Source organism: Artemia franciscana, chromosome 1 (assembly GCF_032884065.1).
Source record: "Artemia franciscana chromosome 1, ASM3288406v1, whole genome shotgun sequence".
Classification (NCBI taxonomy): domain Eukaryota; kingdom Metazoa; phylum Arthropoda; class Branchiopoda; order Anostraca; family Artemiidae; genus Artemia; species Artemia franciscana.
Genome location: NC_088863.1, coordinates 61,209,539 through 61,233,778, shown reverse-complemented (window position 1 = coordinate 61,233,778; position 24,240 = coordinate 61,209,539). Strand labels below are relative to the sequence as shown.

Genomic DNA, 24,240 nt, shown 5'->3' with positions numbered 1-24,240 from the left:
TGTCAGGTTTACCGACCCTCGAACATGCAACGTACAATTGTCCATGGGAAAAACAATCAGTATTAAGATCTATACCACATTTTTCTAATGATTGACCTTGAGCTTTGTTAATGGTGATTGCAAATGCTAATCGAATTGGGAATTGCAATCTTTTAAATTGAAAAGGCAGATCCGTTGGAATCATGGGAATGCGAGGAATAAGAACAGCCTTACCCTCAAAAGGCCCTGTCAAGATTGTCGCCTCTATTAGGCTTTCCATTGTTTTTTTTACGGCAAGTCGCGTGCCATTGCAAAGCTTTGGTGGGTTGATATTTCTTAAAAGTATTATTGGTACGCCTATTTTTAGTTGTAGCACGTGTGGTGGAAACCCTGAAGGATATATGGAATTTAAAAATTCAGATGGATAATCAACCGCTTCATTTGGTTCCAAAACTGTGTCGACTGACTTGCAAAGGACTGCCTGGTCTCGAATCTTGGTCAAAACAATATTGTTGATTTCGTGGACGTCTATATTTTTGGGTGCGAGAATCGCTCTTTCACTTAGCCATTTATTATTTTTATAATTTTTTAGAATATTCGGAAATACTTTTTCAATCAATTCATTTTTGGACGTCACTAAACTACAGAAATCAGCAGGTAGTTGTATACGTCCTGAAATTGAGTCTATCGTATCATAAATGTCTTTTTGTTCCGACGTTAACTTGTAAATGTTATTTTGTACATACGACAATAGATCACTCGTACTGTAACTTTGTTCACGATCCAATTCTACACATGTCGAAACAGCAGCGATACGGTTAGGTGAAGGCATTCCCAAATCCTAAAGAGGTTTGTTTGCCATACGTACGCACAAATCTTCTATAATAACTAAAAGCCATTTATTATTTTTATAATTTTTTAGAATATTCGGAAATACTTTTTCAATCAATTCATTTTTGGACGTCACTAAACTACAGAAATCAGCAGGTAGTTGTATACGTCCTGAAATTGAGTCTATCGTATCATAAATGTCTTTTTGTTCCGACGTTAACTTGTAAATGTTATTTTGTACATACGACAATAGATCACTCGTACTGTAACTTTGTTCACGATCCAATTCTACACATGTCGAAACAGCAGCGATACGGTTAGGTGAAGGCATTCCCAAATCCTGAAGAGGTTTGTTTGCCATACGTACGCACAAATCTTCTATAATAACTAAAGTGTCGTTATAAATTTCTGATGTAAAATCAAAAGTCATTTCTGACGTCTCTAACTGTTTTCGATGGAGTATATCTTCGGACATTTTTGACTTTTTTTTCCCCATAACTCTGTAGGAGCTGATGGAGAGCAAGTGTACGAATTTGACTTGGGGTTGACGTTTCGCACGCGTCATTGATGCAGTTATCCCAGTGTTGGTCATTCTCCAATAAATTCAGAGCTTGGCATGCACTACGGTAAGTGTCATGTATAGTACCGTTTACAGTTCTCAAATACTCAAAGTATGTCGGACCGGGTACATTCACCAAAAGCAGGCGTAGAAAGAAGCATTCATGTTGATTGGGGTGAACGGTGTAGAGTCTTCCTATCGTGGTATCTTTGAAGATGGTAGGTTGGCCGTAAACCCACTGGTTATCTACTTCGATGGTGGTACCGTTGCCATTGTAGGTTTTTCAGTCATTTTACAATTAGAAATTTCTCTTTCAACGGTCTTCTTACAATTAAAAATTTGTCTTTGAACGATATTCTTAAATACCTGTGTCCTGGTCGTCATTTATATTCCCTGTGTCCCGGTCGTCATTTGTGTCCCGGTATCCCAGTCTGTAATTTCTCTTTTTTCTTTTTTCAGTTTTCTTTTTCTTCTTTATTTTTCAGCTTCACTATGAAATACATATCGCCGAACCTTTGTTTTTTTAACTAAAATCTGGTAGTCATTGATGACCTTATCCAAGTCAAAATCCCAAACCCAATCATCATCGCTATCATTTTCAGTTTTAATATGTTTTGACTCTCGCTGTCCAGGTGGATCTTCATCTAACTGCGCGGTTTTGCGTTCTTTAGCCTCAAGCCTGTTTCCTTGCTGTTCTTTTGATTCCTCGGCACGCTTTCTTTTCTGACTTTCTCTATCAGCAGCAAGTTTTTTGGCATAGACTCTTTGAGCATCTTCATCAGTCATTGTAAACTTAAACATTAATAGAATTCTACGCGAACATATGTCTTATATAACTTGAATGACGTCACCTTCAAAGCAAAAATGATGGCAACTAATTTCATGACGTCAGCTTAGAAATTTCCCTTTCAACGGTCTTCTTACAATTAAAAATTTGTCTTTGAACGATATTCTTAAATACCTGTGTCCTGGTCGTCATTTATATTCCCTGTGTCCCGGTCGTCATTTGTGTCCCGGTATCCCAGTCTGTAATTTCTCTTTTTTCTTTTTTCAGTTTTCTTTTTCTTCTTTATTTTTCAGCTTCACTATGAAATACATATCGCCGAACCATTGTTTTTTTAACTAAAATCTGGTAGTCATTGATGACCTTATCCAAGTCAAAATCCCAAACCCAATCATCATCGCTATCATTTTCAGTTTTAATATGTTTTGACTCTCGCTGTCCAGGTGGATCTTCATCTAACTGCGCGGTTTTGCGTTCTTTAGCCTCAAGCCTGTTTCCTTGCTGTTCTTTTGATTCCTCGGTACGCTTTCTTTTCTGACTTTCTCTATCAGCAGCAAGTTTTTTGGCATAGACTCTTTGAGCATCTTCATCAGTCATTGTAAACTTAAACATTAATAGAATTCTACGCAAACATATGTCTTATATAACTTGAATGACGTCACCTTCAAAGCAAAAATGATGGCAACTAATTTCATGACGTCAGCCGAAACATGACGTCACCTGATCCACGATCCACAGATCCACAGACAACTTATTTTTATATATATATATATATATATATATATATATATATATATATATATATATATATATATATATATATATATATATATATATATATATATGTATATATATAAATAAGTTGTATGTTCGTTTGTTTGTACGCATATGACGTCATTATAAGTATATAAGACTTTGTATATGACGTAATTATATGCTTATAATTGGGCAATTCAAAGAGAAAATTCAGTATAAACCCTAAAATGGCAGAAGAACGAATTAGTTATATTAGTTATATAATTTCAGTTTTCCATGAAAAGCTGAAATTACTTTTTTTTATATATAGAGGTTGCCACCTCGTAATTATAGGTTAAAATCATTAAGTTTTTGAAAAAAATACCTGTCAATTGTGTGATATCGGATTGTGTGATGATCCAGCGTTCAAAGAGCCAGACATCACAAATTTAAGGATTGTATAGGAATGATGTCATTTGACTTGTTGATAGATATGTCTATCATACGTTTATTCATTGTCTAGTGTTTTATACAACTTTTAGGTACTTAAGTGTTATCCTGACCACACTTAAGAAGCTTGATCTGTTTAAAACCGGTTTTTCCGTTTGCATTCTTATATAATATAAATAGCCTAAGTGAAAAAAGTACTATGCGGGTATTATTGGGACCCTTTGGTCCTTTTATTAGAAAAATTCTTTCCGATAAAATTATTTTATCAAAATAACTGTTACTTCTAAAAAGGCTAACCGTAATTCACTGTATCATCCCTCGACAATATTTAGTACTTGGGTAGCGAAAAATTTGACAGATAGATAGTCTTTGTGACTAATGTAGTCAACAAAATGTGAGGCAACAAATTGAATGTGTTGAATTGTACAATTGTGTGATGAAAATCAAAACTTCCAAAGATTGCCCGTTCATACCTAAGTGCACTGATGGTCGAAAGGTGAGTGTTGAAAAAGATTTTACTCAATTTTGATTCAGTTTTAGAGTATCTGGAAAGTAAAGGTCTAGGTTTCAAAGGAAATCTGATCAATTTAAAAGCCGATATCACACAATTGACAGGTATTGACAGTCAAAATAATTGACACATTCAAAAATGAAAATCTGAATTCAGACTTGGGGCTAGCATGCTCTACACATTATTTGCTAAACCTTGTTTATTTTGGTAAAAGCTTGATGATAAACTTATTATCTATAGCTCTACAGCAGGGTAGTTATACGCTGAATCATATGATGTGGTTTCCATTAAGATCCATTGGTTTTTAGGGGCTGTCTCCCCCCTTTCGAAAATCAGGGAAATTTTTCTCAGGCGGGTAGTTTTGATGGGTCACATTAAACCTGATGTGATACATGTATTTTGAATAATCTTCAATATTTGATTCTTTGGTATGTTCATTGTTATTAAGATTCTGTTTCTTTTAGTTTCCGTCACTTATCACTTATGACGTTTTTGGTTATTTCTTATCTTATGGGGATAAAATATTTGGCTTCAATTTTATAAATTTTCAAAGACGAAATCGCTCAATTCTTGCACGAGTATGTTCCGAACAATATCTTATAACAAAACAAATATAAAACAAAAAATTGTATATTAAGAGAGATCATTATAGTTTCAAGGATTCATTCCTCGCGACAACTGGGATCGATCCTGATCGCTTTTGGGACAGCGGCTGAAACGTATCCACTATGCTGTCGCGAGGTATTTAAACCTATGATTTATTCAAATATTGACTTGCTGAATCAATTATAACAGCTGATGTCATTTGGAATAACAATTTATTTACAGCAGTGTATTTTACAATCAAGATAATAAGTTTATCATCAAGCTTTTACCAAAATAAACAAGGTTTAGCAAATAATTAATTAAAGGTAAGCCAATTAGAGAAATTTCCATAAACCGTTGTTATTATCATAAACTTGCATTGACTGAAGTCTTTCAATAAGGAGGTTTCTGAGAATCGACGTTTACCTCCCCTTCGCGTTTGGAAATTACCCCTGTGGAATATATTTGGTTCTTGTCTGTTAAACAGAACACATTCAAGAATTATACTAAGATTAAAAAAAAAAAAACAGTTTGGCTCTCTGGAATTGGTTGTGATTTGCTTATTTTGAGAGTGAAAAGCAACGATGTAAGTATATTTTGATTAAATATTTGATATTTAAGGCTGGTTAGGGGTTATGTTAAATAAGGTTAGGCATTTAAAATAATTTGTTCTGGGCGGCCAGTTTTCCATTTTTCTTTGTTGTAGTTTCCAAATATTTTTTTCTAAAGTACCATATTATCACACTTTATTGGGTATTATGATTATCATAATATTTGTACCATTAGGATCAACCTAACTTCACATCTTGGGTGTTTTCTATTTTACTAGCAAGTACCAAATATTCCATGGAAAACGCCCCCTTCCCTGCAGAACATTCCTTTTGGATGATTCCTACCCACATCACCTCCTTGGATAATGCAAAATGTTCATTAGAATGGACATTGAAAGTTTTACTCACCTCCTTAAATCCTATAGCATACTATAGAATTGCCTATAGCAAAGAGCCAATCTATATATATATATATATATATATATATAAATAAGTTGTATGTTCGTTTGTTTGTACGCATATGACGTCATTATAAGTATATAAGACTGTATATGACGTAATTATAAGCTTATAATTGGGCGATTCAAAGAGAAAATTCAGTATAAACCCTAAAATGGCAGAAGAACGAATTAGTTATATTAGTTATATAATTTCAGTTTTCAATGAAAAGCTGAAATTACTTTTTTTTTTCTTTTTTTTATATATAGAGGTTGCCACCTCGTAATTATAGGTTAAAATCATTAAGTTTTTGAAAAAAATACCTGTCAATTGTGTGATATCGGATTGTGTGATGATCCAGCGTTCAAAGAGCCAGGCATCACAAATTTAAGGATTGTATAGGAATGATGTCATTTGACTTGTTGATAGATATGTCTATCATACGTTTATTCATTGTATAGTGTTTTATACAACTTTTAGGTACTTAAGTGTTATCCTGACCACACTTAAGAAGCTTGATCTGTTTAAAACCGGTTTTTCCGTTTGCATTCTTATATAATATAAACAGCCTAAGTGAAAAAAGTACTATGCGGGTATTATTGGGACCCTTTGGTCCTTTTATTAGAAAAATTCTTTCCGATAAAATTATTTTATTAAAATAACTGTTACTTCTAAAAAGGCTAACCGTAATTCACTGTATCATCCCTCGACAATATTTAGTACTTGGGTAGCGAAAAATTTGACAGATAGATAGTATTTGTGATTAATGTAGTCCACAAAATGTGAGGCAACAAATTGAATGTGTTGAATTGTACAATTGTGTGATGAAAATCAAAACTTCCAAAGATTGCCCGTTCATACCTAAGTGCACTGATGGTCGAAAGGTGAGTGTTGAAAAAGATTTTACTCAATTTTGATTCAGTTTTAGAGTATCTGGAAAGTAAAGGTCTAGGTTTCAAAGGAAATCTGATCAATTTAAAAGCCGATATCACATAATTGACAGGTATTTTTTTCAAAAACTTAATGATTTTAACCTATAATTACGAGGTGGCAACCTCTATATATAAAAAAAAAGAAAAAAAAAGTAATTTCAGCTTTTCATGGAAAACTGAAATTACTGGAGCAAAAATTTAGTCGGAGCGTATTTTCCCGGTTTTGAAACTTGTCACAGGTACAATAGCTTTAATGAGGATATTAGACATGCATTCAGCATTTAATTGCCCTGTATGATGACTTCAAAATCAGATTTGAAGTTATTCTGACGATCCTTGGACTTCCACTTTTACCAAACCAAATGGGGAGTTTTCTAAATAAGATACGTGAGAACTGACTGGTTCCTAGTGTTTTTAAATAAAAAAAAGTTTGTTATTGTTAAATTTTGTTATTATTTTAAAAAGTATAACTGTGACAAAGAGTCAAACATCAGCGTAAAGAGCGGGGCGTTGAGGAGGGGACAGCCCCTTTCATATACGAAATAATTTCTGTTCGTTTTAAGTTTAATGTCGCTCCTTACTTTGAGTTAAAAAAACTTATTTTTTTAAACTTTTATTTCTGAACTTTTTTTAATTAATGCGGGCTTTGATTTTGGCTCATCGTACATAAATAATTAAAACAAAATTTGTATATTAATTTTTGCTTTTTCTCCAAATGGCTTTCCCAAAGTTTTGATCGGACGATTTTTAGAAAAAAGGGGCGGGGAGGGGCCTATTTGCCCTCAGATTTTTTATTACTTAAAAATGCCACTAGAACTTTAAACTTTTGTTTCACGAACGTTTTTATTAGTAAATAAATATACGTAACTTACGAATTAACTTACGTAACGAACTTTTATATTCGTATATTTTTATTAAGTATAAGAGGGGGTTCGCCAACTCGTCAATACCTCGCTCTTTAAACTAAAGTTCGAATTTTCTTCCAATTCTTGAAGAATGACCCCTGAATCACAGAGGCCATTTAATAGCTCTTTTAAAACTACTAAAAATACTTTAGCGTAAAGAGCGAGGTATTGAGGATGAGAAGAACTACTCATGTAAGTAATAATTTCTGTTCGTTTTAAGTTACAATGTTGCTCCTTATTTTCAGTTGAAAAAACTTGTTTTTTATTTAATTTCCCATTGTTTTTTTAAATGGTGCTGGAAAATCCAGCGCCTCCTTCATAAAAATTCTCTTCCCCCATGATAAATTCCTCCATGGAAAGATCCTCTCACGTAATGCCTACCCCCCCCCCACACACACACACACCAGAAAAATCACCCCTGAAAAAGTCTGTATATTTCCCAATAACCAATACTATATGTAAACAATGGACAATGTTCATAACTTACATCCCTTCCCCCGGGGGCTGTGGGGGATTAAGTCGTCCTCAAAGACATAGTTATTAGATTTTTTGACTATGCCGAACAAAATGGCTATCTAAAGATTTTGATTCTGTGAATTTGAGAAAAAACAAGCGTGGGAGGGGGCCTAGTTGCCTTCCAATTTTTTTGGTCACTTAAAAAATGCACAAGAATTTCCGTTAATGAGCCCTCTTGCAACATTCTAGGGCCACTGAGTCTATGCGATCACCCCTAGGAAAAAAACAAATAAACACGCATCCGTGATCTCTCTGACAAAAAAAATCTGATGATATTTATATTAAGATTCTATAACTTTTAGGGGGTGTTGCCACATTTTTCCGAAAACACGGCAAATTTTCTCAGGCTCGTAACTTTTGATGGGTAAAACTAACCTTAATGAAACTTATATATTTAAAATCAGCATTAAAATGCGATTCATTTGATGTATCTATTTCTATCAAATTTCCGTTTTTTATAGTTTCGGCTACTAATGAGCCAGATTGCTCCCTACTACATTTCGTTACCACGAACTATTTGATACATGCGTGAAATTTTATTATATCAATATATTGTTTCTAGGCGTACCCCCCCCCCCCCGGAATATACCCCATTCCATGGAAAAAAAAAACTTCCCCGTAAATTGGAAGTAAGAAAAAAAATTTACTTCATAATACGCATAATAATTGTACCAAGCACATTTTGCAAGCACACTCGCTATACTTTAGCCCCCCTCCCCTAATGTGCAAATCTAAAACCCAAATTTGTTTCTAAAGTAACAAAAAACTAACGAAAAAACCGGTTTGTTCCCGAGCTTTACACGCAGAGCAAACTTGAGTAAGTGGTGCATAATATACAAGTACCAAAATTTCTTCTCCCAACAGAAATAAAAAAAAAATAAACTCAGTTAAAATTCTCAAATTTGAAAAGCCTTATTTTCCACGGGGGAGGGGGTATTTACTGGGAAGTATTTTCCGGGGGGGGGGCATTTTCCACGGGGGGTACTCTCCAGAGGGAGGTAAAAGCCGGCCACCCAACATACTACTAACAGAAAATTTTCTAACAGGTAAATTTTCTAACGATGGTGTTAATGAAACTTGATTTGGAATTTTTGAATTGATTTTGAAATTTGGTTTGAAGTCCATTGCTAATATCAGCTTTGCTTTTTAATTTTTTTAAAAATCCATTGTAGATTCTACAAATTCTTTACCTCGTTTTCCACTTCTCTCTTCATTATCGAATTTAAACTCATCTTCAATGTAAGCTATTTAGCTTCCTTTTACTTCTTTTGTAAACTGACACTTTCTTATTTTTCGATCGTCATCCCGTGTAACTTTTATTTTGCCTCTCCTTTTCTTGTCCTTCCTCTTCACTTCTCTAAATACTCCAGCCTCATCTATTACCGTTGACTCCTGTTCATTCATTCAATCAAATTATCATATAATACATTAATAAAGTCCAAATCAATATATTAACATAGTCATGGTCTGTACATCTTTGTCCAGTCTTGTCCAATGCATCGTCCATTCTTCAACAATATTTTTCACTAAGTGACCAATGTCATTTCTTGGCGTTTTTGGAGCAGAGTTTAACTCAGTTACACTATTCACTTTACCCTCCAAACTGACCATATCTGCAAAATTTTCACTTTGCGCTTTGCCAATGTTTTTATCTTTGCCTTTATCGAGTAATCGATACAATTCTTGTCCAGATGAAAATTCACACTTGCCTGAAGTTTCAGGCTCGATGACTTTCACTTCAAGACTCTTGCGTGATTATTGAATATCCACTTCAGATTCAATTAGCGACTGCGAATGCAACAGTTTATTCCTATTTCTCCATGCTTGGAGGTGTTGAAACAATATGGCAGCATTGGTTCTAATTTCCTGTTTGAAATCGCTACTCCGCATTGAAACTTGTACTCCACCAGACAATTTATTTTGCATTGCCTATCATTGGTTATTTCAATAATACCTTTGCCACCATAAATAAACAAGTAATCGAGTAATTTTATCGCCTTGTGTACATGTCGCGGATGATTGAAATCATCCAGTCGCATTATGATTACTTTCATTATTTCGAGCATTTTAATAGAATCATGTGCAAGTCGGGCCGGCTCAGCCTTCAATTCAGTTGATGGGTCGTTTTCATCGTTAAATGTAGCTTCTCTTGCTAGTATCTCCGCTGAGCTATAGCTTGCTACTCTATTTTTAATATTTCTTCTTATCGCCTTTAGATTCATTTCAAATTCACTTCAACTACGTCGTCCCTAGGTTGTGCTAATATTGTACTGAGATTTCTTGACTTTTTGCATCCCTTTTTTATTAGAAACATGACGCCATCCAAAAGGAATATTTAACATATTAATCTTCTGTTTTATTATGATGTTATGGTTGATTTAGGGTTGTAACCTACCATAAATGCCGTAATTCGTGTGTTAGATTATCTCGTGTTTGAAAAGCCAGTTGAAAAAATGTGGTTTTAGTCAAAAATTTACAAGACAGGAGATTTAAAATATCAACTCCGCGCGGGTGGCTGGTCCTCCATCACTTTAGACTTAAAAAAAGTTCTAGAATTCTCAATTTCTTATCTAATGAGCACACTTCGTAAGTTTCTGTGACCATGAGGTGGAGATATTGATGAAGTAGAGGCAGTCCGCCTCCTATACGGAATAAATTCTGCTCATTTTGGGGTTTAATGTTGCTCTTAACTTTCAAAATAACAGCGTAAACTGGAAATATTTCCAGAACACATAAGGGAGTAGATATAAATCTCACATTTTTTATACGTTTTTTAAGTTTCTTTTGTACCCCTCCCCCCCAAAAAAAGTCTCTTTTTCACTTTCCTTAGCACTTAAAAAAAACACACATGACGATAGTACAAAGCACAACTTAAAACAAAATTTTCAAATTTAGAAAAACTTATTTTCTGCGGGCGGGGGGAGGGAGGAGTTGCTTATTTTCCACATGGGGCTATTTTTTCATCGCCGGTATTTTCCCCGCGGGGGGGGGGGGGTGCATGGGTATATTCTGGGGGTATTTTCGGGGGGGGGGGGAATTAAAACACCTAGAACCGTTTTTCAAAGTCTACGCTGGGCATACATGTATTTACTTATGTCAATAGTTATTGGTCGTTAACTAAACTTTTTCAATTAACAGTTGTGAAAAATATAAACTCAAATGAATCTTTTTTTTAATATATAACTCTAAAAATATTAATTTGACATGATAAATACTCGAACAACAACCCAGGCAACGCTATGCCTTTCCAACAAGCTACTTTAGAAGCAAGTAAGAAAACAGGACACATAAAGTCACATTAGATTCCATTTTTAATATTTCCTATTGAAAATAATCCTATGTCCCTATGTGCCATAGCTGGCCCTGGAAGAACTAAGATAAGGAATTGGAGATCATAGAAAAAATCAAACCTTTTTCGTTTCTTCTCATCAGTATCGTATTTTGCGTGTCTTTTCAAGAACACTTCTTCACTTAATGGTTCAATTCCGTCAATAGAATGAACAGGCGAAAAAACACGAATTTTAGATGTAGGAACCTAAAAAACATTGACACTTTTACAATCAGCGTTTCTATTGAGGTACTGTTTAAAATCTGTAAAGTGCAAAATCTTTAGTATTCAAATTTGGTATTTGGTATTCAAATTTCTCTGGTATTTTTTCAACTAATTCCCAATTTCATAATTATCCCACCACCCATCGTTCAGATTTTTCGTGTGAATTTCGTCCTACGTCAAGAGCAGGTTTCAGCATCCGCCATACTGCGTCAGAAATTTGGAACTCAATTCCAGTATCAGTGCGAGAATGTAGCAATAAGTGATAGTTTTTAAAATTATTAAAAAAAAAAATTAACGGCGCAGTGATAAAAATATTTTTTTCAAAAATAAAGAATTTAATATTTATTAAATAATTGCAAAACATAATCTCAAAGTTGAAATTTGTCAAAATTATTGGGTGCGAGTAATAAAGCTATGATGGGTTTATATGTAAGCTATGACGGATTTTCAAATATTTAAATAAATAACGAATAATTAGATGATTTATGTTTAATGTGTTGCGGGGAATTATTAGTTTTTTTTCTGTATATTTATGTTGATTATGTAGGTTGAATTTGCTTTGGCTTGGTTTATTTTTGTTTTTATTTTGTCAGTGCTCCAGCCTTTTTTTTATGACCTCCTCTTGGTTTTTATTTTCGTAGGGTAATATTGTAAGTGCTAAAATATGTAACATTGTCAGCGTTAAAGTATGCCACCAGGCATGTGCACTGGTTCGTCATATTCATCTATGTAATTGTTGCAAATAAAACAGTACCTATTTATCTTTGTAGAGCTGACATCATTTGGTACATATATTGTAGACTAAAACTATAGAAAGCCAACATTGAGACAAACAAAGATTTTTTTATAATACACACTTTTTATTGTTTTGTTAACAATTTCTATCAATAGGGTTCAATATCTTTCTTCCTTTATTCTTTATATATATATATATATATATATATATATATATATATATATATATAAAGAATAAAGGAAGAAAGATATTGAACCCTATTGATAGAAATTGTTAACAAAACAATAAAAAGTGTGTATTATAAAAAAATCTTTGTTTGTCTCAATGTTGGCTTTCTATAGTTTTAGTCTACAATATATGTACCAAATGATGTCAGCTCTACAAAGATAAATAGGTACTGTTTTATTTGCAACAATTACATAGATGAATATGACGAACCAGTGCACATGCCTGGTGGCATACTTTAACGCTGACAATATATATATATATATATATATATATATATATATATATATATATATATATATATATATATATATATATATATATATATATATATATATCTATGAAATTTAAATTTCTCTTTAAGAATCAAAATATTACGTGCACAAAACACTTATATATAATATTATCATCACCTATAATAAAAGTGATTTACATTCAGTTAAGCCCGGGTTAAACACAACTCAAGATTTGCAATCTTATATTTACTTTTAAACTACTGAGCCACAAAATTAATCTTAGCAAAGGGAATAATGCTTAACTAAATTTACAATTTAACATCTGCTGTCGGCCAATTTACTTAAACAAAATTGATTTTACTCTACAAATCACAAAGATATTGGAGCTTTGTACTTTATTTTGGGGGCTTGAGCAGGGAAAGTCGGAAAATCTTTAGGAATACTTATCCGGGCAAAATTGGGTCAACCCAGCTCCGCGATAGGTGATGAACAAGTACATAATATTATCGTGACAGCTCATGAATTTATCATATTCTTTTTCATGGGTATACCAATCTTGATTGGGGGATTTGGTAACTGACTAGTACCCATTATATTATGGACTCCTGATAAAGCCTCCCCTCGATTGAATAACTTGAGATTTTGAGTGCTCCAACTGTCCTTAAATCTTCTCTTGGCTAGATCTATAGTTGAAAGAGGTGCGGGAACTGGATGAACGGTTTACCCTGCTCTCTCCTCGGCCATTGTTCATGTCGGATCTTCTGTAGTTTTAGTTATTTTTTCACTTTATTTAGCCAGAGTCTCTTCAATTTTAGAAGCTGTAAATTTTATTACTACTATCATTAATATACAACCTCAGTCAATGTCTATTGATCGTATACCTCTCTTCGTTTGGGTAGTGGGAATCACGGTCGTTCTTCTCCTTTTATCACTTCCAGTCCTACAAGGAGCTGTTACTATATTATGGACTGACCGTAACTTAAATACTTCTTTTTTTTATCCCGCAGGTGGTTGAGATCCCATTCTCTATAAACAATATATCTAATATATCTATATATATATATATATATATATATATATAAATATATATAAATATATATATATATATATATATATATATATATATATATATATATATATATATATATATATATATATATATATATATATATATATATATATATATATATATATATATATATATATATATATATATACAAGTAAACTTATTCAATTTAAAATCCAATTTAAAAGTAAATTTAATAAATATTTAAATCCCTAAAAAATTAAATTTTGCCATCATAAATATACCAAATTTTTCAAAATAATATTAAACACCTGAAATGAAAAACATAAGAGCTTTCAGGAAGGAATTTTGAGCAAAAAATAAAAATAATTCAAAATTTTTGAAATGTATGCTCTTTGCACTACATTTGTTGTAGCAAAAAGCAAATTATAACATAAAAGTACTTTTTTTTTATATAATTAAGAATAAGTAAAGTTTGTTGTACTTCGGTGTCAATTTCTGAACTTCAGAAAAGAAAAGAAAAAAGCTGTAGAACAATGCACTTATAGGCCAATTTCGAACTCAAGGGCGGATACCGAGCTGTTTTGTGCCCCAATATTTGGAGTCAGCAATATTGAATAGCTTCCAAACCAACTGTAGCAAATTTGTCCCCCTCTATAAAGATACAGGCACTGGATCACAGACTAAATTGAGCAGGATCTAAGAGCTCATATGGCACTTGTGACAAGGTCGCAAAAGCCAAGAGCCAAAAGCTCATATGGTATGAGCTCTAGCAAAATTCTAAGAATCAATAGATTGCTTTAAAAGGAAAATCAGAGGCTTAATGCCGATAGGGATTTAAAATAAGAGCTCTGAGTCACAAATCCTTCTAAATATCAAAATTCATTAAGATCCGATCACCCACTCATAAGTTAAAAATACCTCAATTCTTCTTATTTTTCCTCTCCCTTCAGCCCCCCAGATGGTCGAATCGGGGAAAACGACTTTATCAAGTCAATTTGTGCAGCTCCCTGACACGCCTACCAATTTTCGTCGTCCTATCATGTCCAGAAGCACCAAACTCGCCAAAGCACTGAACCCCACCACCAAACTCCACCAAAGAGAGCGGATCCAGTCCGGTTACGTCAATCATGTATCTACGACATTTATAAGCGTTTTCCAAGATTTCCGGTTTCCCCCTCCAACTTTCCCCAGAGTTCCAGACATGAGTTCCTTCTAAATATCAGATTTCATTAAGATCCAGTCACCCGTACTTAAGCTAAAAATACCTCATTTTTTTATTTTTCCAATTAACAACCCCCAGCTCCCTCAAAGAGAACGGATCCGTACCAATTATGTCAATCTCGTATCTATAACTTGTGCTTATTCTTCCCATCAAGTTTCATCCCGATCTCTCCACTCTAAGGGTTTTCCAAAATTTCCAGTTTCCCAGATTGCTGTTTCCCCCCTCCAACCCTCTATGTCCTCGGATCCGATTCGAATTGAAAATGGAGCATCTGAGACATAAGATTCTTCTATATATCAAGTTTCATTAAGATCCGATGACCCATTCGTAAGATACCTCGATTTTCACGTTTTTGAAGAATTCCGGTTTCCCCCTCCAACTAGCTTCAATGTCACCGGATCTGGTCGGGATTAGAAATGAGAGTTCTAAAGCACAAGATCCTTCTAAATATCAAACTTCATTAAGATCTGATCACCTGTTCGTAAGCTACAAACACCTCATTTTTTCTAATTTTTCCGAATTACTCCCCCCCCCAACTCCACCAAAGAGAGCGGATCCGGTCCGGCTATGTCAGTCACCTATCTTGGAATTATGCTTATTCTCTCCACCAAGTTTCATCCTGATCTCTCCGCTTTAAGTATTTTCCAAGATTTCCACTCCCCCCCCCTAATGACACTGGATCCGGTCGGGATTTAATATAAGAGACCTGAGCTTCGAGTTCCTTCTAAACATGAAATGTCATTAAGATACGATCACTCTTTCGTAAGTCAAAAATACCTCATTTTTTCTATTTTTTAGAATTAACCCTCCCCCCTCCAACTCCCCCAAAGAGAGCTGATCCATTCCGGTTATGTCAATCCAGTATCTAGGACATGTGCTTATTTTTCCCACCAAGTTTCATCCCGATCTTTCCACTCTAAGCGTTTTCAGAGATTTTAAGTTCCGCCCCCCCCCCAACTTCCCCTTCACCGGATCCAATCGGGATTTAAAATAAGAGCCCTGAGGCAAGATATCCTTCTAAACATCAAATTTCATTAAGATCCGATCACTCCTTCGTAAGTTAAAAATGCCTCATTTTATTAATTTTTTCAGAATTGACCCTCCTGCCCCAACTCCCCCAAAGAGGACAAATCCGTTCCGGTTATTTCAATCACGTATCTAGGACTTATCATTGTTTTACCACCAAGTTTCATCCCGATCCCTCAACCCTAAGAGTTTTCCGAGCTTTTAGGTTCCTCCCCTCAATTCCCTCCAATGTCACCGGATCCAGTCCGGATTTAAAATAAGAGCTCTAAGACACGATATTCTTCCAAATTTCAAATTTCATTAAGATCCGTTCACTCCTCCGTAAGTTATAAATACCTCATTTTTTCTAATTTTCAGAATTGACCCCCCCCCCCCAACTCCCCCAAACAGAACAGATTCATTCTGGTTATGTCAATCACATATCTAGGACATCTACTTATTCTTCCCACCAAGTTTCATCCCGATCCCTCCATTCTAAGTGTTTTCCAAGATTTTAGGCCCCCCAACTCCCCCCAATGTCACCGGATATGGTCGGAATTTAAAATAAGAGCTCTGAGATACGATATCCTTCCAAACATCAATTTTCATAAAGATCCCATCACCCGTTCGTAAGTTAAAAATATTTAAGTTTTTCTATTTTTTCCGAATTAACTGACCCAACACCGATTTGACCCAGACGGTCAAATCGGGAAAACGATCTGGTCCGGTCCCTGATAAGCCAGCCAAATTTCATCGTCCTAGCTTACCTGGAAGTGCCTAAAGTAGCAAAACCGGGACAGACAGACCGACGGACAGAGCGACAGAATTTGCGATCGCTATATTTCACTTTGTTAATACCAAGTGCCATTAAAACGAAAAGAAATGCTTTGGTACACTTGTGAATTTAGTGTTTTTCTTCTTAGACCAGCAGTGACCATCCTAGATATCAGTTCCAAATTATGTAAAAAAAAAATTACAGTAAAAGATCATCAAAAAAATTATGATAACCAGAAAGAGACAAGACACCAAAAAGAAGGATAAAATAATGCAAATACTCCAAAACGACCGTTTACCATCGTACATCCTCCAAAAAGTTGAAAATTGGTTTTGGGATTAAAAAAAAAGAAATCATGAAGATACATCTTTTTTATTTTTTTGTGAATTTAGTTAGAATGTTGTTCTTCTATTATCCACATCCCCGCTCTAAAGAAATAACAAAAAGATATTAAAAGAGAAAATATTGAAAGATGTATAAACACAAAAAGACTTACCTCGACAGAGAATTCTAACGTGCAGTCCATTGTAGCTTGTTTGGGGACACAGGCAACATGGTAGGAGTCTTCAACTAATAGTAGATCAGAATCTTCTGGAATCATCTCTGAATCGATATAACACACTTCTTCTGGAAGAATTGATGCTAGAAGTTAAATAATTTTCTGTCAGGAAAAAAGTGTCGTTTTCCATATACCCCATTAAGTCGTCGGACTCATATTAAGTCGTCGGTTTCAGTATATTTATAGAATAATCAATAATTTAAATTCAAACATTTGAATTTACAATGCGAATTCAAAAACCTTGAGATTTCATATCCCACAAATCAACTACCATACAATTGTCAAACAGTTCGTGGTAACGAACTGTAGTAAGGAGCGACCCGGCTCAATAGTAACCAAAACTCTAAAAAATGGAATTTTGATACCAATAGCTATATCAAAAGAATTGCGTTTTAATGCTGGTTTTAAATATATAAGTTTCATCAAGTTTAGTTTTACCCATCAAAAGTTACGAGCCTGAGAAAATTTGCGTTATTTTAGAAAATAGGGGGAAACACCCCCTAAAAGTCATAGAATCTTAACGAAAATCACACCATCAGATTCAGCGTATCAGAGAACCCTATTGTAGAAGTTTCGAGCTCCTATCTACAAAAATGTGGAATTTTGCATTTTTTGCCAGAAGGCAGATCACGGATGCGTGTTTATTTCTTTTTTTGTTTTTTTTGTTTTTTCCCAGGGGTGATCGTATCGACCCAGTTGTCCTAGAATGTTGCAAGAGGGCTCACTCTAACGGAAATGAAAAGTTCTAGTGCCCTTTTTAAGTGACCAAAAAAATTGGAGGGCACCTAGGCCCCCTCCCACGCTAATTATTTTCCCAAAGTCAACGGATCAAAATTCTGAGATAGCCATTTTATTCAGCGTAGTCGAAAAACCTTATAACTATGTCTTTGGGGACGACTTACTCCCCCACAGTCCCCGTGGGAGGGGCAACAAGTTACAAACTTTGACCTGTGCTTACATATAGTAATGGTTATTGGGAAGTATACAGGCGTTTTCAGGAGGATTTTTTTGGTTGGGGGGAGGGGTTGAGAAGAGGGGGATATGCTGGGGGAACTTTCCATCGAGAATTTGTCATGGGAAAAGAAAACTTCCATGAAGGGAGAGCAGGATTTACTAGCATTATTTAAAAAAAAAAATAAAAAATAAATGTGAAAAAGCTTTTTCAGCTGGAAGTAAGGAACAGCAATAAAACTTAAAACAAACAGAAATTATTACCCATATAAGGGGCTCACCTCCTTATGATACCTAGCTCTTTACGCTAAAGTATTTTTAGTAATTTCAACTATTTATTCTACGGCTTTTGTGATTCAGGGGTCATTCTTAATGAATTGGGATAAAATTTAAGCTTTAGTGTAAAGAGCGAGGTACTGACGATGGGGCGAGTCCCCTCATATATGTAATAAAAACATGAGAATACAAAAGTTCTTTACGTAAGCTAATTTATAAGCTACGTAAATCTTTTACCAATAAAAAGATTCGTAAAAATTAAAAGTTCTAGTTGCCTTTTTAATTAACCAAAAAATCGGAGGGCAACTAGGCTTCGCCCCCGCTCTTTTTTTCTCAAAATCATTCGATCAAAATTATGAGAAAGCCATTTAGCCCCCCCCCCCCCCAAAAAAAAAAAAATTCAAATTTCATTTTGATTATTCCTCTGCGGAGAGCCAAAATCAAAACATGCATTGATTCAAAAACGTTCAGAAATTAAATACAAAAAAACAAGTTTTTTCAACTGAAAGTAAGGAGTGACATCAAAACTTAAAACGCACAGAAATTACTTCGTATATGAAAGAGGCTGCTTCCTCATCAACGCCCCGCTCTTTACGCTAAAGTTTGACTCTTTCTCTCAATTCTTCTTTCTAAAACAGTAAAAAACTTTAGCGTAAAGAGCGGGGCGTTGATGAGGAAGCAGCCTCTTTCATATACGAAGTAATTTCTGTGCGTTTTAAGTTTTGATGTCACTCCTTACTTTCAGTTGAAAAAACTTGTTTTTTTGTATTTAATATCTTATAGGGACCACATAATTACGCAACTGCAAACTAAAAAAAAAAAAAAAAAAAAAAAAAAAAAAAAAAAAAAAAAAAAAAAAAAAAAAAAAAAAAAAAAAAAAAAAAAAACATTGCAGAATAATATATTATTCACAGATAAAACCAAAAGGAGCACAGTGTGAGTAATAGGCTACACATGGAAACCTAATGGACCATATTATATTTAACGTACACGAATAAGATAAACACGAAAAAGGAAACAGATCATACCATTGTTAATACTGAAACCTACTATTGACTAAATGGAAATTTACTTTAAAAGATGGCTCAGCACAAAAAAAAAATGTGCAGACAAGGAACAGAACATAAACCTAAACTTTAAATCACCACATACAAGAAGACACTCCAACTGACCAAAATATAAATAATGAATGAAAAAGAAGACAAAGTCCACTCCTTATAACACAGTTCCAATCTGAATTCTGCACCCAGTTTATATGGGTGTTCCTGCACTAGATAGAAAAAACACATGGATGTTTTGGGCCATGTGTCACCTAAGCATTTCTAAAACCCAGACCCCGTCTCGTGGTATTTCAATCTTGCTATCCAAAATTTCACTTGTGTTCAATTTGATAGAAGTCACACCACCAAATGAGTTTTCGCCCTCTTCACCCACCTTAGCGAATAATATACCTGCTTAAGCACGTAAATTTCCTGCTACAAACTAAAAATTATTTTTGTCATAGCACCAAGTGAGTTGTTGAAGAAGACATTACCCTGCGTGTATGGATATTTTGACAAGATCTTTATTATAAATATTAGCTCACTCTAGGAATTTATGACACGCACTTGAAGGCATAGCTGTGCAGAAGGGAGGGAGGGCGAGTATAGAGAGAATGTCTAACAAGCAGGTTCTGAAGGGCCTGGCAGATATTTGAAAAATTAAGGCCTTAAACCTCGCCTTTTTGGTCCTTTTTATCTCTTTAAGTAATCTCTATAGACACACTTCCTACTCAAGCCATATCCGTATTAGCCTAGTATCTGAGGGATTAGGCCAACAATGCAACAGAAATGCTAAAATCCAAATCAGGCTTTGACACCCAACCCCCTCAGCCTCCTAGGAAAAAAAGGTACACATTTGTAAAAAGTATTTGTTCTTTAAATAAATCAATTTAAAGCAAAAAAAACCAACTTCAATCTGAGCAAAACACTTTTTCTCATCGATTTTGGTTTTATTATAGACAAGGGGTTAACGTTCCCTTAAAAAAAAACTATATATATATATATATATATATATACAAATGAGACTACAAAAATAACGGTGAGTTGTAATAAGCCTAATAAATACCTTTCGTTTCCTTTTTGACCTCTCTAGTTTCTGACAGTGACTTTGACGTGACCGTGGAAACTATTTCGCTAGCATCACTTGATCCATGAATATTTTCGGCATAGACACGGAAGTGATAATTTCGTGAAGGACTGAGCTCCTCTATGTTTGCGATGGGAAAAGCTGTTGAGCACACCAACTCCCAAGACGATGTTAGAGAGTCCCTTTTTTCAACCGTATAATTCATTATAGCAGATCCACCATCCCAAGAGGGCGGTTGCCAGCTAAGAATAAGACTATCATGCGTGACATCTTCAACTTTGAGGGAGGAAGGTGGATCTGGTCTATCCCGAATTCGAATCTTAACAGTAACAGAATCTACTCCATGTTCATTTTCAGCCACCATTCTATAGGATGCTGTATCAAATGGGGTTGCATCACGAATCGTCAGAATGGCGCTACCGTCTTGAATTTTTACATCATAATAAACGTCACTCAGAATTTGTTCACTGTCACGTAACCAGGTTATAATCGGCTCAGGGATCCCAGAAAAAGGTATAGCAAGAACAATGCTATCACCTTTATTAAAATATGCGGTTTCACGGAATGTTGGAGGCAAACTGATTTTTGGTGGAACTCTAACGAATAAACGAGCACTAGATGATGCCTGGCCCCGCTTATTCACAGCAGAACACAAATATTCACCTTCATCATCTATGCAAACGTCTTCTATTTCTAGAGAATATACATTATCGTTACTTTTAATTTTATATTTATCACTTTCCCAGAGTTCTCTATCACCTTTATGCCATGTAATAAAAGGAGGCGGGTGGCCAAGAATTTGACAGGTAAAACTCACATTCCTGTATCCTAGTGCAAGAAAATCTACCATCGGTTGAACTACTTCCGGAGGACAAACTGAAAAAAAAGACAAATTGATACAACAGTTAAAACTTAATGACTCTAGACAAAGATTTCACCACCAGCATATTAGTTACCCCGTCCTTTCCCCATCATCAGTAGCTATGGAATATTTAGAATAAAATATAAGAATTCATTGAAAATAAGAAGAAAATTCATTTTCCTTTTGAAGGAAAATCCACTTTATCTTTTACCCATAACATCAATAGGAAAATACTCTAAAAATATGCGGCCTGGAGCTTTTTCTCTTACTTAATTCATTATTTTTACTATTTATTGCGCATTTTCCTACCTTCACTCCACAACTGACAATTTTTTCGCTAATTTTGAGGAAGTACTGAAAGAGGATGTAAATGACCAAGCAACATCACTATGATCATGCAGGCTAGTATGTATGATTAATAGCAGAATCTTCAGTTTTAATCATTGCTCTTTTAGTTCTCATTTCTTCCTACTACATCTTTTACTTCATCTTATTAAGATTGTTTTTTTTTTCATAGTTTTCTTTAAATTTTTGTTGTTTATCTTGTTGTTGTTTCTTTGTACCCCTCACGTTATGACTTCGGCAGAGATTTCTGCTAAAATATTTATGCTTTCTTAAACGTTTCACTGACAGAGAATCTGCCTTTATTTTCACTGTTTTGATCATGATCGCACTAAAGACAAGCCAATTTGGCAATGCGTATGAGGGCCGTATCCGGGATTTTGTTCATGAGGAGAGGCATTTTTTTTTCAGGAGGAATAGACAAACAAAACTTTAAAAACGCACCAAAAAATTTTTTGTATGCATTTTATTACGTTTTTATGACTCAGACCGATATTTCGGGGGGGGGGGCCTAGCCCCTCTGGATATAGTCTTGACAAGCACATTCAAGAAATAGAAGTTTGTACTGGTTCCCAGGCTTATCGACTATTGAAAATGAATGATACCACACAAGTAACAAAAGAAAGTCTAACAAAAGTTATGAAGGCCACTCCTGATCCTTGAGCTTCACCAAACACATTTAGGAAGCATTAAAATGAAGTTTGGTTGAGTTTTATGTCTATTTCAACCCCCCTTAGTTAGGGCGTTTTGCAAATATATGAGGAATGTAATAAAAAGAAGTGCAAACAGAAAATCCCAATCAGCATAGGAATTGATCCAATAGACTTTGGACAACCCGCTGACATTAGATTAATTTGTCTAATACGTTTAAAACTACAAACACACCATAACAAAATCTCCAAATGTACCAGATAGTCTACGGGTAGAGTATTTAAAACCCTTTCCATTTAATAACGAACTGGTCTTAGTATGATAGAAACGAATAAAAGAAACATCTTCTTAAATTTACAGTGATTGGTTGTTTTTTGCCCAATGAATAGAAGTATGAGATTTCTTAAGATAGCCTTATTTACCGCACAGTAATATAAAATCTTTAACAGACACAAAACTAGCTTCGCAGGCCAAGTTTATATAGATTCAACTTCCACACTGACGGGCCAATGAAGAAAAGAAGTATGGAAGTTTCTTATGATAAACTTATTTACCGCATAGCAATACCCCTTTACATGTCAAAATGAGTTAACTGTAGTTGTTATTAAATGAGTTAACTGAGAACAGGTATTTTGTAGACTAGTAGCCTATATTATAGCTAAACTAAACTAGCATATACTTTGCTAAACTAGTTAATGCTTTCGTTTAACGTCGTTTTTATTAAAACCGTCAAAGATGCATTGCATCTCGTGCTATCGGTTTCTTTTTGTATTTCTAAGACGGTTAGTAATTTGAAAGACGTAGTTAAAAAGTCTGAATTACAATTAAACATAACCTGGGTTTAAATTGACTCTGCAGAGGATAGTTCATTGAAAATAATGTGATGATTTGAAAACTAGCAACCTCAGAAAGCAGGGCTATTAAAAGGTTGATGGTAGTATTGTTAAAATTAATCCCTCACTCCCCCCCCAAAAAAAATACCCCCTAACGATTATACAAGCTATCAAATAGCTAATGATCCCCCTCCCCCCTACATTAACTAACTCTTATAGATCCCATTCTGTAGAACTATCGTTTACCACTTTATTCTACATTTTTGTGATTATGATAACATCTTTTGCCAAGTTTGAGCTATTTTCTTTAACCAATATTATTATTAGTATTTTTGTTAAAAACAGTGAGAGCAGAATCGATAAAGACGGTACCTATAATTAAATGGAAGGTGATTCAAACATGACCTTTTTACAGAGGGGAGGGGAATTGGTGTCCTGCGGTGGCGCAATGCGTTTGACCTTAGCTTGGTAATACGGGACCCAGAGATCGAATCATGCTGCAGCAATGCACTGCAGGGCCGACGGAGGGACCTTAGTAGTCAAGAAGCGTCGTTAATCTGATATAATACGGAAGGGAATTGGTCAAATCTTCCTAATAAGGTTTACAAATTTTAAAAACCTGCAAAATGGGTAAACGGCGTGGTAATAGTTTTTTTAGCCCCCATCTTCGTTTTTTTCTAACATTGATGTTTTCAGAAAAACTACCTTGGTAGGGAGGGAATCAAAACACAGGAGTACAGTAATGGCCGGCAATAGCCCCCCCCCCTCACTACCCTAAAAATTCTACAGTGTCTCATTCACACCTGCCTGTCACAAGGAAATCTTCCTCGAGGAGCAATGACCCTCGCGATAAGTAGAGTCCCGAAAATGACGCGACTTTATGCCGTGACGACTTGTTATTATGAATATTCAGTTATATTATGGTACTGGATATTAGATACTAGGTTTTATTGCATCAATAGCAGTACTTTCTTCCATTAGGCGTCTTACTATCAAGTTGATTGTTTAATTATCACTATCTTTTCCTATTTAAATAACTGTTTCAACCGGACAGTAAGACATTCATTTTGTTACGAGGGTA

General features: G+C 34.7%; 2 protein-coding genes across 2 annotated transcripts in view; both read right to left on the bottom strand.

Moving 5' to 3' along the window:
* LOC136035991 (male-specific lethal 1-like 1) overlaps positions 1-9,180 on the bottom strand; it is a 36,681-nt gene extending 27,501 nt beyond the window's left edge. The window contains exon 1 of the mRNA XM_065717937.1: positions 9,057-9,180. Coding sequence (XP_065574009.1) covers positions 9,057-9,180 — 124 coding nt within the window. The remainder of the gene's footprint in view (positions 1-9,056) is intronic.
* A 39-nt stretch (positions 9,181-9,219) lies between these two features.
* The window catches only part of LOC136035877 (titin-like), a 35,084-nt gene continuing 20,063 nt past the window's right edge, over positions 9,220-24,240 (bottom strand). Inside the window, exons 7-10 of the mRNA XM_065717842.1 lie at positions 20,451-21,347; positions 17,055-17,200; positions 11,129-11,311; positions 9,220-9,522 (exon numbers count right to left, since the gene is read on the bottom strand). Of these exons, the coding sequence (XP_065573914.1) occupies positions 9,220-9,522; positions 11,129-11,311; positions 17,055-17,200; positions 20,451-21,347 (1,529 nt within the window). The remainder of the gene's footprint in view (positions 9,523-11,128; positions 11,312-17,054; positions 17,201-20,450; positions 21,348-24,240) is intronic.